The sequence below is a fragment of the Lynx rufus genome, unplaced genomic scaffold (assembly GCF_022079265.1).
Source record: "Lynx rufus isolate CCGP_SWC_20201006 ecotype Redwood Valley unplaced genomic scaffold, mLynRuf1.p SCAF_9, whole genome shotgun sequence".
NCBI classification, from domain to species: Eukaryota; Metazoa; Chordata; class Mammalia; order Carnivora; family Felidae; genus Lynx; species Lynx rufus.
This window is the reverse complement of record NW_025814897.1, coordinates 33,055,514-33,071,375: the sequence shown is the minus strand read 5'-3', so window position 1 is coordinate 33,071,375 and position 15,862 is coordinate 33,055,514. Positions and strand designations below refer to the sequence as shown.

The 15,862-nt window shown below is 36.0% G+C and overlaps 1 protein-coding gene across 1 annotated transcript in view; it reads left to right on the top strand.

Annotated features, from left to right (window-relative positions):
• The window catches only part of ARHGAP42 (Rho GTPase activating protein 42), a 318,955-nt gene that overhangs the window by 279,660 nt on the left and 23,433 nt on the right, over positions 1-15,862 (top strand). Inside the window, exons 13-17 of the mRNA XM_047071915.1 lie at positions 6,421-6,483; positions 7,426-7,500; positions 8,432-8,516; positions 9,140-9,198; positions 12,663-12,768. Coding sequence (XP_046927871.1) covers positions 6,421-6,483; positions 7,426-7,500; positions 8,432-8,516; positions 9,140-9,198; positions 12,663-12,768 — 388 coding nt within the window. The remainder of the gene's footprint in view (positions 1-6,420; positions 6,484-7,425; positions 7,501-8,431; positions 8,517-9,139; positions 9,199-12,662; positions 12,769-15,862) is intronic.

Sequence of the window (15,862 nt, the reverse complement as noted above, 5' to 3'; positions counted from 1 at the left end):
TCTTTCCATTTCTTTCTGTCATCTTCAATTTCTTTCATCAGTGTTTTATATTTTTCTGTGTATAGAAAGTATATTTCATTTCTTTGGAAAAGTTTATTCCCAACTATTTTATTATTTTTGGTGCAGTTGTAAATGAATTGTTTTTCTTTTAATTTTTCTTTCTGCTGCTTCATTATTAATGTATAGAAATGCAACAGATTTCTGGGGCACCTGGGTGGCTCATTCAGTTGAGTGTCCAACTTTGGCTCAGGTCATGAACTCATGGTTTGTGAGTTCAAGCCCTACATCAGACTCTATGCTGACAGCTCAGAGCCTGGAGCCTGCTTCAGATTCTGTGTCTCCCTCTCTCTCTGTCCCTCCCCCATTCATACTTTGTCTCTCTCTCCCTCAAAAATAAACAAACATTAAAAAAAACCCAAACAATTTTTTGTATATTGGTTTTGTATCATGTAACCCTACTGAATTCCATTTATTATTTCTAGTAATTTTTTGGTGGAGTGTTTAGGGTTTTTTTTATGTATAATATCATGTCATTTGCAGATAGTGGAAGTTTTATTTCTTCCTTACCAATTTGGAGGCCTTTTATTTCTTTTTGTTGTCTTAATTGCTGTGGCTAGGACTTCCAGTATTAGGTTGAATAAAGGTGGTAAGAGTGGACATCCTTGTCTTGTTCCTGATCTTAGGGGAATAGCTCTCAATTTTCCCCATTGACTATGATGTTTTCTGTAAGTTTTTTATATAAAGTCTTTATTATTATTTGAGGTATGTTCCCTCTACACCTACTTTGTTGAGGATTTTTTTCATGAATGGATGTTGTACTTTGTCAAATGCTTTTTTCTGCACCTGTTGAAATGATAATATGGTTTTTCATCCTTTTTCCTATTCATGTAATGTGTCATGTCGATTGGTTTGTGAATATTGAACTGCCATTGCATCCCAGGAATAAGTCCCACTAGATTATGGTGAATGTTTTGTTAATGTATTTGGATGAGTTTGCTAACATTCTGTTGAGGATTTTTACATCTATGTTTACCAGAAATATTGGCCTGTAGTTCTGTTTTTTTGGTGTGTGGTGTCTTCATCTGGTTTGGTATCAGGTAATGCTGACCTCATAGAAAAAATTTGACAGTTTTCCTTACTATTTTATTTTTTAGAAAAGTTTGAGAACAGGTATAAACTCTTCTTTAAATATTTGGTAGAATTCACCTTTGAAGTTGTATGGTCCTGGAGTTTTGTTTTTTGGGAAGTTTTCTTATTATTGATTCAATCTGTTTACTGGTTATCAATCTGTTCAAATATTCTGTTTCTTCTGGTTGACTTTTAGTAGGTTATCTGTCTCTATGAATTTGTCCATTTTTTTCTAGTCTGTCCAATTTGTTGGCATATAATTTTTCATAATGCTCACTTAAGCCATTTGTATTTCTTTGGTAGAGGCTGTTATGTCTCTTTCATTTGTGATTTTGTTTATTTGCATCCTCTCTTTCTTTTTTTTCTTTTTTTTGAGTCTAGCTAGAAGTCTATCGATTGTGTTGATCTTTTCAAGGAAACAGTTCCTTGTTCATTATTTTTTTTTTAGTGTCTCTATCATTTATTTATGCTTTAATCTTTATTATTTCCTTCTTTCTGCTGACTTTGGGTTTTGTTTGGTCCTCCTTTCCTACCTCCTTTAGGTATAAGCTTAGGTATTTATTTGATATTTTTATTGCTTCTTGATGTAGGCCTGCATTCCTGTATTCTTCCATCTTTGGATCACTTGCTGCATCCCAAACATTTTCACCATTAGGTTTTCATTTTCATTTTACTTCAAGTAATTTTTTATTCTTCTTTTATTTCTTGGTTGACTTATTCACTGGTTAGTAGCATGTTTTTTAACCTCCATGTATTTGTGCTCTTACCAGATTTTTCTTGTGGTTGATTTCTAATTTCATAACATTGTGGTCAGAAAAGATGCATGGTATGACTTCAATTTCTTTGAATTTCTTGAGGCTTTTTTGGTGGTCTAATATGTGATGTATCCTGGAGTATGTTCTATGTGCACTTGAAAAGAATGTGTATTCTCTTTTATTTATTTATTTTTTAAATATTTATTCATTTTTGAGGGTGAGAGAGATAGAGTATAAGTCGGGGAGGGACAGAGAAAGAGGGAGACAGAGAATCTGAAGCAGGCTCCAGTCTCTGAGCTATCAGCACAGAGTCAGACATGGGGCTCGAATGCATGAACTGCAAGATCATGACCTGAGCTGAAGTTGGACTTTTAACTGATTGAGCCACCCAGGCATCTCTATTCTCTTTAAGAATGGAATGTTCTAAATATAACTATGAAATCCAACTGGTCCAGTGTGTTATTCAAAGCCACTGTTTTCTTGTTGATTTTCTGTCTGTATGATCTGTCCTTTATATAAGTGGGCTATTGAAATCCCTTACTATTATTGTATTACTATCAATTAATTCTTTTATGTTTGTTGTTAACTTTTTTATGTATTTGGGTACTTTCATGGTGGGTACATAAATATTAAGAATTGTTATATCTCTTGTTTTATTGTTCTTCCATTATTATATAGTGTCATTTGTCTCTTGTTACAGTCTTTGTTTTAAGGTCTAATTTGTCTTATCATAAGTATAGTACTCTTTCTTTCGACATCCCTTTGCATGATAAATGTTTCTCCAACCCTTCACTTTCAATCTGTATGGGTCTTTAGTTCTGAAATGAGTCTCTTATAGGCAGTATTTAGACAGGTTGATTTTTTTATTCTGACACCCTGTGTCTTCTGACTGGAGTTTTTAGTCCATTTACTTTCAAAGTAATTATTGATAGATAGGTATTTATTGCCATTTTGTTACTGTTTTGTGGTCATTTTTGTAGTTTTTCTATGGTCCTTTCTTCTTTTTCTCTCTTTCACAGTTTGCTGGCTTCCTTTAGTGATAAACTTGGATTTCTTTCTCTTTATTCTTAGTATATCTGATACTGGGTTTTGATTGGTTACCATTAGGTTTGTGTATAACATCATCTGCATATAGTAGTTTATATTAAGTTGATGGTCACTTAAGTTAGAACCCATTCTTTCTTCTTACCCTCCCCTCCATGTTTCAGGTATATGGTGTCTTTATTTCACATCCTTTTATTTTGTGAATCTTTCACGGATTTTGACAGATATATTTATTTTTACTGCTTTTGTGTTTCCTACTTTACATACTCTTACTTACAATCTTTCCTTTCCACTCAGATTGTTTCCTTAAATTTCTTATAGGGCTGGTGTAGTGGTCATGAATTCCTTCAGCTTTTATTTGTCTATGGAACTATCTCTTCTATTCTGAATGGTAATCATGCTTAATAGAGAATTCTGGCTGCATATTTTTTTCATTTTAGCACTTTGAATACAGCATGTCAGTCACTTATACACTGCAAAGTTTCTGCTGAAAAATCTACTCATAGCCTATGGAATTTCCCCTGTATGTAACTGTGTTCTTTTCTCTTGCTGCTTTTAAAAACATTTTGTTTTTAAGATTTTATTTTTAGGTAATCTCTACACCCAATGCAGGGCTCAAGTTTACAATCCTAAAATCAAGAGTTGCATGTTCCACTGACTGAGCCAACCAGGTGCCTCTCTCTTGCTGCTTTTGAGGTTCTTTATTATTAATATTCCCCATTTTTATTACTATACATCTGTGATGATTTCCTTGGGTTGATTTTTTTTTTTGGGTGGGGGGGATCTCTTTGCCTCCTGGATCTGAATATATATTTCCTTTGCATAAGGAATATATATCCTCTGCATAACTTTTTTTTTCTTTCAGGTTGCTCATTCATTCTTCTGCTTCTTTAGCCTGGTATTTATTTCATCTAGTGTATTTTTAACTTCATTTGTTGTTTTCTTCATCTCTGATTGGCTCTTTTTGTCTCTTTGTTAAGGGTCTCACTGATAATTCTCTACTCTTTTCTCAAGTGCAGTAAGTATCTTTCTGAACATTTTTTAAATTCTCTAATCAGGCATATTACTTGTATCCATTTGTCTTAGTTTGTCTTGTCTTGTTTTGTTTTGTTTTGTTTTGTTTTGTTTTGTTTTGTTTTTCATTGGGGACATACTCCTCTCTCTCTTCATTTTACCTAACTCTCTGAGTCTGTTTTTTTTGTGTCAGGAAATTCAGCTATATCTCCTGCTATTGAATGTAGTGGCCTTATGAAGAAGAGGTCTTGTAGTCCCCTGAAATGCAGTTCCCCTGTTTCCCACCTAGTGCTTCACATGGTGTCTCCTATATGTGTTGAATGTGCTTGTCATTTGTCCTGGTTCCTTTTTCCTTCAGTCCAGTTGTCTGCAGAGGCTCTCTTTCCTATTGTGGGCAGTGTTTTGTACCTAGCTGGGAAATGGTGTGCAATTTTAACAAGGTGTGCTATGCTTGTAAAATGAGACCTACAGCTTTGAGGATCCAAGCTGCATGCAAAGGGTGCATAATTTTACCAAGGTGCTCCTAGGGTTTCCTCAGGGTCCACAGCTGCTGCTGCCAGAGCTGCAGTCTTGCAAAATGCATGGGTGGAAAGAGGCAGTGTTGGCAAGGTTTGTGCTGTGGGAGGGGGCCCACAGTGCTGGGACTGAGGCAGGCATGACTGGAAAGAGTGGATAAGTGGAAGCACAGGGATGTGTGACTTAGTGTAAGCACATTAGGTAGTGAAATTCAGAGCATGCTAGTTTCTGCAGGTGGCCATGTGTTTGTGCTGAGGGGTGAAAGAGGGCAATGGTACCTTCCAGCTCCTTTGTTCCTGGAGAAGTCTTCCCCTGGATACCCTCTGAGATGAGTAAATAACTCTTCCCCCTATATGCCCTGGTGCTTTTGAAAGTGCTGCTTCTAGCCTGTATCTTAAAGGCTCTTTGTCCTGCTATCTCTTTAAGGGCAGAAACTTATTTTCCTATTGCCCTCAGGATCTTCCAGAATGGAGCTAGCTTTTTTTTTTTTTTTTTAATTTCAGGATTTAAGTCCCTCTTGTTTGTAAGAAGTCAGTAAATTCAGTTCTTTTTACTTTCAAAGCCAAATGTTATGAGGATTCCTCTCTTCCTTGTGAGCTCCCTGGTGTGATAGTCTGTTTCTCACCCTTCTTCAGTGCTTCCAGCTCCCTCCAGACCACAGATGGCCACCTCTGTTTTGCTTCTCCACTATATCTCCACCCTTTCTACCCTCTTTGATGTGGACTCTTCTCTACCTTTAGATGTGGAGTTTATTCTGCCAGTCTTTGGGTTGTTTCTGAGTTATTTATGCTGATGTCAGTGTTATCTAGTTGTATTCATGGGACAGTGTGAACTTAGGGTCCTCTTGCTCCACCATCTTCCAGCCTCCTTCTAACCCACCATCTTTATTTTGTTTTAATGTTTATTTTTGAGAGAGAGAGAGAGACAGAGCATGAGCAGGGAAGGGGCAGAGGGAGAGGGAGACACAGAATCTGAAGCAGGCTCCAGGCTCTGAGCTGTCAGCACAGAGCCTGATGCGGGGCTTGAACTCATGAGCCTTGAGATCATGACCTGAGCCAAAGTCGGGTGCTCAACTGACTGAGCCACCCAGGCACCCCAAATCCACCATCTTTAAATGGAAGCTAGTTTTAATTTTTTATTGACTTGAATTATTTTCATATATTACTGGAGAATATTAAGAAATATCATATTTCCACCACATGTGATGAAAATTTTCATTACAGTAACAAAATATTTGAATTTTTTCTCAGGGTGTTATTTGGTATTCCTAAATACTTTTTTTTTTTAAATAAGTAATCTAATTTGATCTGGCCTCAGAATCTTAAGAAAAGTATAACATTTAAAATCTAGCAAAAGCAATGAAAATAAACTGATATTTCATAATGTAGGATCTTTAGGGGATTTTCAGTAAACTAAACATATTTTGAATTATTTTGCATATGGTAAAAAATGTAGTAGAAAGAATATTGGGCTCGGATTCAGGTGATCTATGTTAGAATCCTGGTTCTGAAGCTTGGAACAAAGAAACTGAAGTTCTCAGCAACGTCATGAACCATCTTAAGATTACAAAGCTTTCTCTCTACCTTATAATGTTGTTTTGAGAATCCCATGGAAAAGAATATGTGAATAGCTTTGTAATATAATTAGTAACAAACAATAAAGGTTTTTTTTCTTAGTACATTTGCTTTTATCATCTGGAAAAACATGTAGTGAAGGTTAATGCTAATTTTAGGTAAAATGGATGGGATCACTGTAACATATTTACCTTCTGTGAAGGATCTGTGTTTTCTGAAGAAGTAAGTTGATGTAATAACTTTGGTGAATGTGAACCCTACTTCTACCCCAAAATAAAAATTCAGACTCTTAACTAAAACTGTGCCACTAAGTCATAAAACAAGAGAGCCAACTAAGGAGTAATGTAAGTTGGGTATAAACCCTTACTGTGATTTTATTTTATTTTCAGTGTATTTAAATGAAGCAGGGTTCAATTTTGTGAGAAAATGCATTCAAGCTGTGGAAACAAGAGGTAAGTGTTGTCTGACAGGTATATCATTAGTGTTCATTCTTATATAGGAACCTCTCAAAAAATGAGGATATATTTTATCATTAACATGAGATTAACTTTAAGAACTATATAAATGTATAAAATTATCTAAATACACAAATAGCTATAGTCTGAACTTTACCAAAAATCATACTGTATATTCTGTTTAACAATTTTTCATAATAAAGGCCTGATTTATTTCCATTTCATAGACTTTGTATTATTTATTACTCTAAGCTCCTCTTCAATGTTTTTCAAGCTTTAGAGGAGGTAAGATTCCTAAGGAGCTGGTCTTCCTCCTTTCTTAATGTTATTCCCCTCAGTGATTTCACTCACAGTCACAATTCTAGCACCTTTACCCTCTCTAGTCATGGCCTTGAAGGCCACTCTAGTTGCCTGTTACACTCTTCCATTTCCAGGAAAACTTGTCTAAAGCAAAACTCATGGGCTTTGAAATTCTGTGAACTTAAACTCAAATTTTGGTGCTGCCATTTAGAAGTTTTGAGAAGTTAAGTACATTTCTTAAATCCTCTAAATCTATTTCCTCACCTTCAAAATGAAGGAAGTTGTTAAGGCCTTCCAGTTCTTCAACATGTAGGACTACATGACTGAAGAAATAGAGGATGAGAAATTCTAATCATTCTTTCCCATCTTTGATGGCTTTTTGTATTCAGATAGTAGTGAATGAGCAGAGTACTTTGCTACTTTGAAGATCTTTGAAAGACTTTCAAATCACTGTTTAGTGTCTGCTCTGAGAAATATATGTCTGATGGGTGTTTCCAGGGTAGATTTTCTGAAGTTAGACTGCAAAATTGGATAAGTAACTATCAAATTCTGCATAGGGAAATGCCAGATGTTTTCAACATTCTGTACTTGTGATGCTATGTCTAAAGACATTCTTTTGTGGTTTTTCCTTCTCATTAGGCATCACTATTTTAGGCCTCTACCGAATAGGAGGAGTGAACTCCAAAGTTCAGAAACTCATGAACACAACATTTTGTAAGTTTTGAATGAAGCTAGTTACTTAATTTTTGTATTATAGATAATCCATACCATAGGTTTCTTTGAGATATATACTACTGCTGTTCTTTGAATATTTTCAAGAAATATTTAAAATTAACATTTGCATTCAGTTTTTAATGTTCAGTTATAATAGATGATCAATCAGAATTTGAGAGAGAGCCTTTTCATTATATTGAACTTTTTCTCAAGTGTCCTTTGGTTAGCTAGAGACACAGTGAGATTTATGGATACTAGATTCAGATTGCCTGGCTTGGAATCCTAATTCACCACTTAAAAGCTTTGTGACTTTGGATAATTTGTTTAACTTCTCTGTGCCTCAACCTTCTCATTCATAAAATGGAGAAGATAATAATAGTGCCTGCTTCACTGAGAGTGTGAGGATTGAATACGTTAATCCATAAAAGTATTTGGAAGCATGCCTGGCACATGACAAATGCTCAGTGATGTTAGCAATTAACAATAATTTTATTTGGAAAACTATTATTCCATAAGAAGTCTTTGAGGTTTATAAAGTGTCAAGAGTGAAACTTGTACCAATTCACACAAACAACAATCCTAAGGTTAACTCTGTTGGCATCCTAAGAAATCAATGTCTCTGACCTACTATGTTTATATCCATCTTCTTTTAAAAAAAATTTTTTAATGTTTATTTATTTTTGAGAGAGCCAGCGAGCAGGGGAGGGGCAGAGAGAGAGGGAGACACAGAACCCGAAGCAGGTTCCAGGCTCCAAGCTGTCAGCACAGAGCCCAATGCGGGGCTCAAACTCACGAACTGAGATGACCTAAGCTGAAGTCAGACACTCAACCGACTGAGCCACCCAGGCGCCCACTTTGTGTCCATCTTCTTAATGGTGCAAGTGATGTTTTGAGCTGTACAGTTTAAACATCTTATTTTTATTCTTTACAGCTCCAAAATCCCCTCCTGATATTGACATTGATATTGAATTGTGGGATAATAAGACAATAACAAGTGGGCTGAAAAACTACCTCAGGTAAGGAGTGTTTAACTCGTACTCTGCATGTGATGTCTCTCTTAACCTCTGTGGGCATTGCCATATGACTCCATGGAACACCTGTGTGTGAGCTTCACTCCTTAGAGCAATTCTTTCACCTCACATGAAATAGCATAAGGTGGTAATGTTTATGTTTAGTGTTTTGGAACTTATACTTGGTTTTTCAACTAATAAACTTTAGAAGCTGCAATATTTTATGAATACTAAATAATAGTTTGTTTCATGTTAAATTTGAATGTAGTGTTTTCATGTATTTTTTAAAAATAAGTTGAAAGTGAAAGTTGTTTTTTGTTTGTTTGTTTGTTTGTTTGTTTGTTTTTAATTTAACTATAGTCCCCATATCTGAGAGAGATTTTTGCTGTTGTGGTTCAACAGTTCTTACAAAGTGAAAAAATCATTTTCCAGTCTGTCCTTTTAGCACAGTTGTGCCAAGAAGCGCTGCTAAAGGGCCTTCTTTGAGATCTGCATTTTGGGACTGCCTGGAATCACCCTAGTAGGACTTTATCCTACTCCCTAATTACCAATTCTTAAAGAAGTCCTAGAAATTCAGGGGAAATAAAAAGATATTGCCATTCTAATGCCCTCTTCTTTCTCCGTTGTAGGTGCCTTGCAGAACCACTGATGACTTACAAGTTACACAAAGATTTTATTGTTGCAGTTAGTAAGTACACTTCCATTGAATGCATTATAATTGATATAGTTTTATGCTGTATCACTTAGAGGTATAAATTTAAACCAGGTAGTTAAGATTTTCCTACATATTGCTTAAGAAACTATCAATCTGATGCTTAATAGCTGACAATATGGTTTGTAAGCAAGTAAGAAATTGCAGAATGGTAGATTAAAGACCTAAATGTGAGACGTGAAACCGTAAAACCAGAAGACATTAGTAGTTTCTTTGACATTAACTAAAGAAACATTTATCTAGATGTGTCTCTTCTGGCAAGGAAATCAAAAAGCAATTGGGAGGGCACTAAAATAAAAAGGTTTTACACAGTGAAGGAAACCATCAATGAAACAAAATGGCAACCTCCTGAATGGGAGAAAATATTTGCAAGTGTTATATCCAATAAGGGGTTAATATCCAAAATATGTAAAGAGGTTACACAACTCAACACTAAAAAACTAAAATGATTAAAAAAGGGGAAGACCTGAAGAGACATTTTTCCCAAGCAGACATACAGATGGCCAATAGACATATGAAAAGATGCTTAACATCACTCATCAACAGACAAATACAAATCAAAACTACAATGAGATATCACTTCACACCAGTCAGAATGGCTAAAATTAATAACACAAGAAACAAGTGTTGGTGAGGATGCAGGGGGAAAAAAAGGAACCCTCTTGCACTGTTGGTGGGAATGCAAACTGGTGCAGCCACTCTAGAAAACATTATGAAAGTTCCTCAAAATATTAAAAATAGAATTACCATATGATCCAGTATTTCTGCTAGTATTTACCCAAAGAAAACAAAAACACCATTTCAGAAAGATAATGCACCCCATGTTTATTGCAGCATTATTTACAAGACATAACAACAACAGAAGTGTCCATCAATATATGAATGGATAAAGAAGATGTGGTATATATATACAATGTAATGTTACTAAACCATAAGAAAGAATGAAATCTTGACCTTTGCAGCAACATGGATGGACCTAGAGGGTATAATGCTAAGTGAAATAAGTCAGATAGAAAAAGACCAATACCATATGATTTTACTCATATGTGGAACTTAAGAAACTAGAAAAAGAAAAAGACAAAAAGGAAACAAACTCTTAAATACAGAGAACAAAACTGGTGGTTGTCAGAAGAGAGGTGGAGAGTGGAATGGGAGAAATAGATAATGGGAATTAAGAATACACTTTCCTTGATTTAAAAAATATTGAAGAATGAATTAAAAGATTTTGTCACTTAATAAGACTTCTTTGGAGTGACTGGTGTGCTAACAGGAATTATTTTAAATACATTTTACTCAGTCGATGAATGTTAGTACCTTACAAGAGCAACTTTATTGTTAAATTGACAACACTACAAAAATGCAGTTATGCCACCCACTCATACTCATGTGCTATATTCCTAAATCTGGAGAGTAAAGTCAGGTATTTGGGGCAGGTAACAGGCACTTCCAACAATCCTTCGCCCCCCCCCCCCCATTATCACATATCTATGTCATTTATTTAGATCTATGATTGCCATAATAGGAGATATATAGATAGGCTTAATTCAAAAATTGTAGGGAGGGGCTCAGTGAAAAACATGTAGCCTGAAAAATTAGAAATATGTACTTTTAAAACACTGAGATGAAAGTACTGGGTTGCCATCTCAGCCATCACAACAGTTTGTAACTGCTAGGCATTAGCATTTCATTGTTAAGATATATGAGGTGTGACTGTACCAAGTATTTTTCACAGTCCAAGAAAGAAAGCATTTGCATTAATTTATTGCCATGCATTATAATGTCACAGGTAATGTTGTCTGCTGATAAGTGTCAGATAACGTTGTGACCTTGGTTTTCAGTCCAGCATACATGACTGATCACATGGTCTCATAAACACCTATACCACTTAGCTTTCTCCTGAAACCTCTCCACTCTATATTCTCTTTGTCAGAATCTATTAGATGAACAAGACCTTAGAAATATATAATTTCACCCCTCATTTTACTGACTAGGTCCCAGAGTGGGCAAGTGACTTTCTCCACGGTACTAGTAAATTGATGGCAAAATCAGGGCTATAAGCCAATTTTTTTGACTCTTAACCTAGAACTTACTTACAGAAATTTTGTGTTATAACATGGCATTTGAGACACTTAGTTAAGTGCTCAATGATCTGGTTGTTTTAATAAAAGCATTTGGTCATAAGATTTTTTTTCTCCACTTCCATGGCAAATAATAATCACATTATTCACTACCATGATAATTAAAATATATTCCTATGTATAAGAATTCATCTTTTGTCTGGCGCAAAGATAATCCCATGTAGTAGATAATAAGGTAATAAAAGTAAGTATTATTTGGAAATTTAGCTCTGTAAAAAGGGGAAGTTGTTCAGAAATTAAAAGGTACCTCACAGAATTCCCTGGAAAACAGTATGGATTAGGCCTTCCATGGGCCTGCAACTAGGAACTACAGAATTGGGAGTTTATGTTTCTCTCCCCACCCTTTTAGGAGCATCTCTTCTCTCTGTTCTTTGCTGCATATCTACCTCATTCTTATCTCCCTTTCCAGTTAGATTTTCTTGGCTTTGGAGCACATTTGGTTATGCCATCCCTAGTTTTACACTATATGCCATTTCACATACTCAGCAGACAGATCAGAGTTTTGATGTCTCCTTTCCAACCCCTGGGAGACCTTGTGTTTGGCCCAGCATGAGCCAGCTCTTTTCCCACCTCATGTTCCGCACCTTTCAGAGAAAGGGCTTGGCATGGTGGGTAGTCACCCTAGAATTAGTTTATTGTAGTAAGAGTATGTTAATAGATCTTCATTCTGAAGTGTTAGCCTTTTCTCTAGCAGACATGTCAACATGTTGTCTTTTGCCTGGCGAACTAGACTTACTTTAGATTTTTTTTTTCTTCTTTTCAGATTTCCCATTGTCAGCATGGGCTTAGAATCTATTAGGCCTCCGCATAATAATACTGACACCTCAGAAAAGTAATTCCCTGTTATCTTTAAATCTACAAAGTTTGGAAAGGAATGCCTTCTTCCTTCTGTCTGATGGAGTCACTAGGAGGTTTCTGTGTGATAGAGTATATTATATTGCCTGGAACATTAGGCAGTCTGTACCAATAGCTGTGATCACTCCATTGCTAAAGTTTTGATTTTATCCTTGTGTAGCAAAACCAAAGCAGGCGATGAGTTCTGGTTGTATAGAAGTTCAGTGGCTATGAGCACAGGTCTGGATTAGATGGAACTGGGTTAGTCTGGCATATTTACTTAACTAACTTCATGACCATGGTCAGGTTACTCAACCTCTCTAAGCCTTAGAGAATGATAGTGATGAACTGCATGAAGCAATGTTTATAAGGCATGAGGGTGGGAGTGTTTATAATGTTTAGATTATTAATGTTTATGTACACATTTGAATGCAATTAAAACTTGATCATTCAACCTTTATGTTATAGAATCTGATGACCAAAACTACCGGGTGGAAGCTGTACATGCATTGGTGCACAAATTGCCAGAAAAAAACAGAGAGATGCTGGACATCTTAATAAAGCACCTTGTCAAGTAATTATCTGATTTATATTGTTCACTTAACTACTTGTTCAACTGTTAAAGTTAGACCTTGTTCATATCTTTCTAAAGTGTATGATGGTGGTATAACATTGTTATAATTAGGGTCCACTGAATGTTTTAAAAATGATGTGGTAGTTTGTTTTTAAGATATCTGTGTGTGTGTGTGTGTGTGTGTACCTGTGTATGTTTACACTATGCAAATGATTAATATCCTTTGCAACTGTTAAATTAATGATGAAAACCTTACATGTCAACTTAAAAATATGAAGGAGTTTGAAGCCCTAAGTTTGACGATCAGTTCTCTGTACTACAAGTGTCAACAGTTCTGCCAGGTCAAAGTGCCACTGTAATGTTAGCTTCTTTTTCTCAATTCGTAGCATCACTTGGTCTCTGAAGATTTTTCTGACTCTGCTGTTAGTTCATCTATATATTTTTAAATGTCTATAAACAGATACTGTATTAGCCAAGTTTCTCCAGAGAAACAGAACCGACCAGATGTTTGTGTATATGTAGCTATACGTACACTTGTGTGTGTGTGTGTGTGTGTGTGTGTGTGTGTATGGTGTATGTATATGTGTGTGTGTGTATATATAAATATATATGAGAGAGAGATTGATTATAAGGAATTGGGCTGTGCTACTGTGAAGGCTGTTAAGTCTAAAATCTGCAGGGCAGCTGGTAGTCTGCAGACCCAGGGAAGAGTTGACATTACAGCTCTAATCCAGGGCAGTCTAGAAGCAGAATTGCCTCTTCCTCAGAGGAAATTAGTCTTTTTAAGACTTTAAACTGATTGGATGAGGCCCACTGACATTATAGAGGGTAATCTACTTTAAGTCTACTAATTTAAATGTTAATCTTATGCAAAAAAAAAAAAATACCTTCACAGAATGATCTAGAATTATGTTTGATCAAATATCTGGGTACTATGGCCTCATAAATCTGTCTGAAGATTCTTTCTCTCTCCCTTTCACACACACACACACACACACACACACACACACACACACACACTTGCCATGCTGCTGTAAACAAAAGTCCAAATTCAGATTTTAAACTTAAGAATTCCTTACAGCCTCATTTACAAATCAGGATATTTTCCATCTTAGTAAGTACTGTGATTCACAATGAAATGATTACTCCTTCCTTGCTTACTACAAGTAGTAACCCAGTTTATGCTAATTTGAGCCAGGCACATTTGAAATAGTGCTACATAACATATCAATAAGTCTCATCTTAACCTGCAGATGAGATAATACGAATTGCCCTCCTGCCCCTTGAAATAAGGAAATCCATTAGAAACTACATCATTTCAAGTTCATTATAAACTGTTGCCATGGCAATACCTCTTTTAGTTAGTGAATAATGACTCTTCGTCAGATTTAGTCTTGAATTATGTTTTGAATTGTGTGACCTGTTCATGAAATTTAACCACACTGTATGTATTGGGCATTCTCTTGCTGTATTCAAGCTAATTTTCTAGCAAAGCCTTTATTTATTTATTTATTTTGAGAGAGAGAGAGAGGGAAAAAAAAATCATGAGCAGGGGAGGGGCAGAGAGAGAGGGAGAGACAATCCCAAGCATGGGATTGGAGCATGGGGCTCCAACACAGGAACAATGAGATCATGACTTGAGCTAAAATCAAGAGTCAGTCACTTAACCAACTGAGTGACGCAGGCACCCCTCTAGCAAAGTCTTTTTAAACACACTTTTTTTATATATATATAATTTTTTTTAATGTTTATTTATTTTTGAGAGAGACAGAGAGAGACAGAGCATGAGCAGAGAGAGAGAAGTAGACACAGGATCTGAAGCAGGCTCCAGGCTCCGAGCTGTCATCACAGAGCCTGATGTGGAGCTTGAACTCACAAACCACGAGAGATCATGACCTAAGCTGAAGTCAGACACTTAACCACTCCTTAAATGTGCTTTTAAAAGCTACATGAGTGTCACATAAAATGTTTTTTGTTTAATTATCCAGAATGTTAAGTGAACTCAAACTCCCCCCTCTTTGTGAATGTGCATGACTTTAGTACAGGGAATAGCAGAGGATACTATCTGGCCATAGAAGAGTGCTTAAAACTCTTTTGCCCATCCTTCATCACCATTTCTGGCTTTTTTCCTGAACCTATATGAAGGTCAATCTTCACTGACTAAGCAGTATTTTTGGAATGTGTATCCAATCACCGGTGACTTATTTAAGTAGACTACAAACAAGTAATAACATTCTTGGTCCCTGGCAACCTTAATATATCTGAAGAAGAGAATTTAAGGCCAATCGTCTGGATTGGTTACTGGTCTAAATTAGGACCAGTGACTAAAAGATTGATTGCAAATCTCCATTAATTAGCTCTGAGACATGGTGTAAACCATTACTTCCTTTCTGAGACTCCTTTTCTTTGTCTTTAAAACAAAGGCCATCTGTGGTCTCTTCTTTGACTCTAACTTTGAATATTAAAAAAAAAAATGTTAGAGAGAGAGAAATACAGAGTGTGAGTGTGGGGGTGGGGGTGTTGCAGAGAGAGAGACACACACACACACAGAATCTGAAGCAGGCTCCAGGCTCTGAGCTGTCAGCACAGAGCCCAACGCGGGCTCAAACTCACAAACCATGGGATCATGACTTGAGCCAAAGTCAGATGCTTAACCAACTGAGCCACCGAGGTGCCCCTCTAACTTTGAATTTTTAAAAGGGCAATTGGGTGTCTGTTCCATACAACAAGTTGAGGAAATGAGGTGCAGAAATAGCTGAAATGTGAGGTGATAAGTGTCTATATTGATTGAGTTAGCTCAGCGGAAGGGAAATTCAGTGAAGAGAAAATTGCTCATCAAAATATTCCATCTCTTGAGCAACACAATCATAAACTCACCTTTTCAGAACCATTTTTTTAAGAATTCCAAATTCACTCCCCATGAGTTTAATATTAATCGTATTCCAGTTTATTCACACTACCAGGAACTCGTACATTTTAGCAAGAGTGCCTAAAGCCAATTTCATTACAAGGAAGACTGTTAGTTGAGATCATATTTCCTGTAACTCATTATTTAATTTTATCAACCCTATAGGGATAGTTATTCTTTATAGAT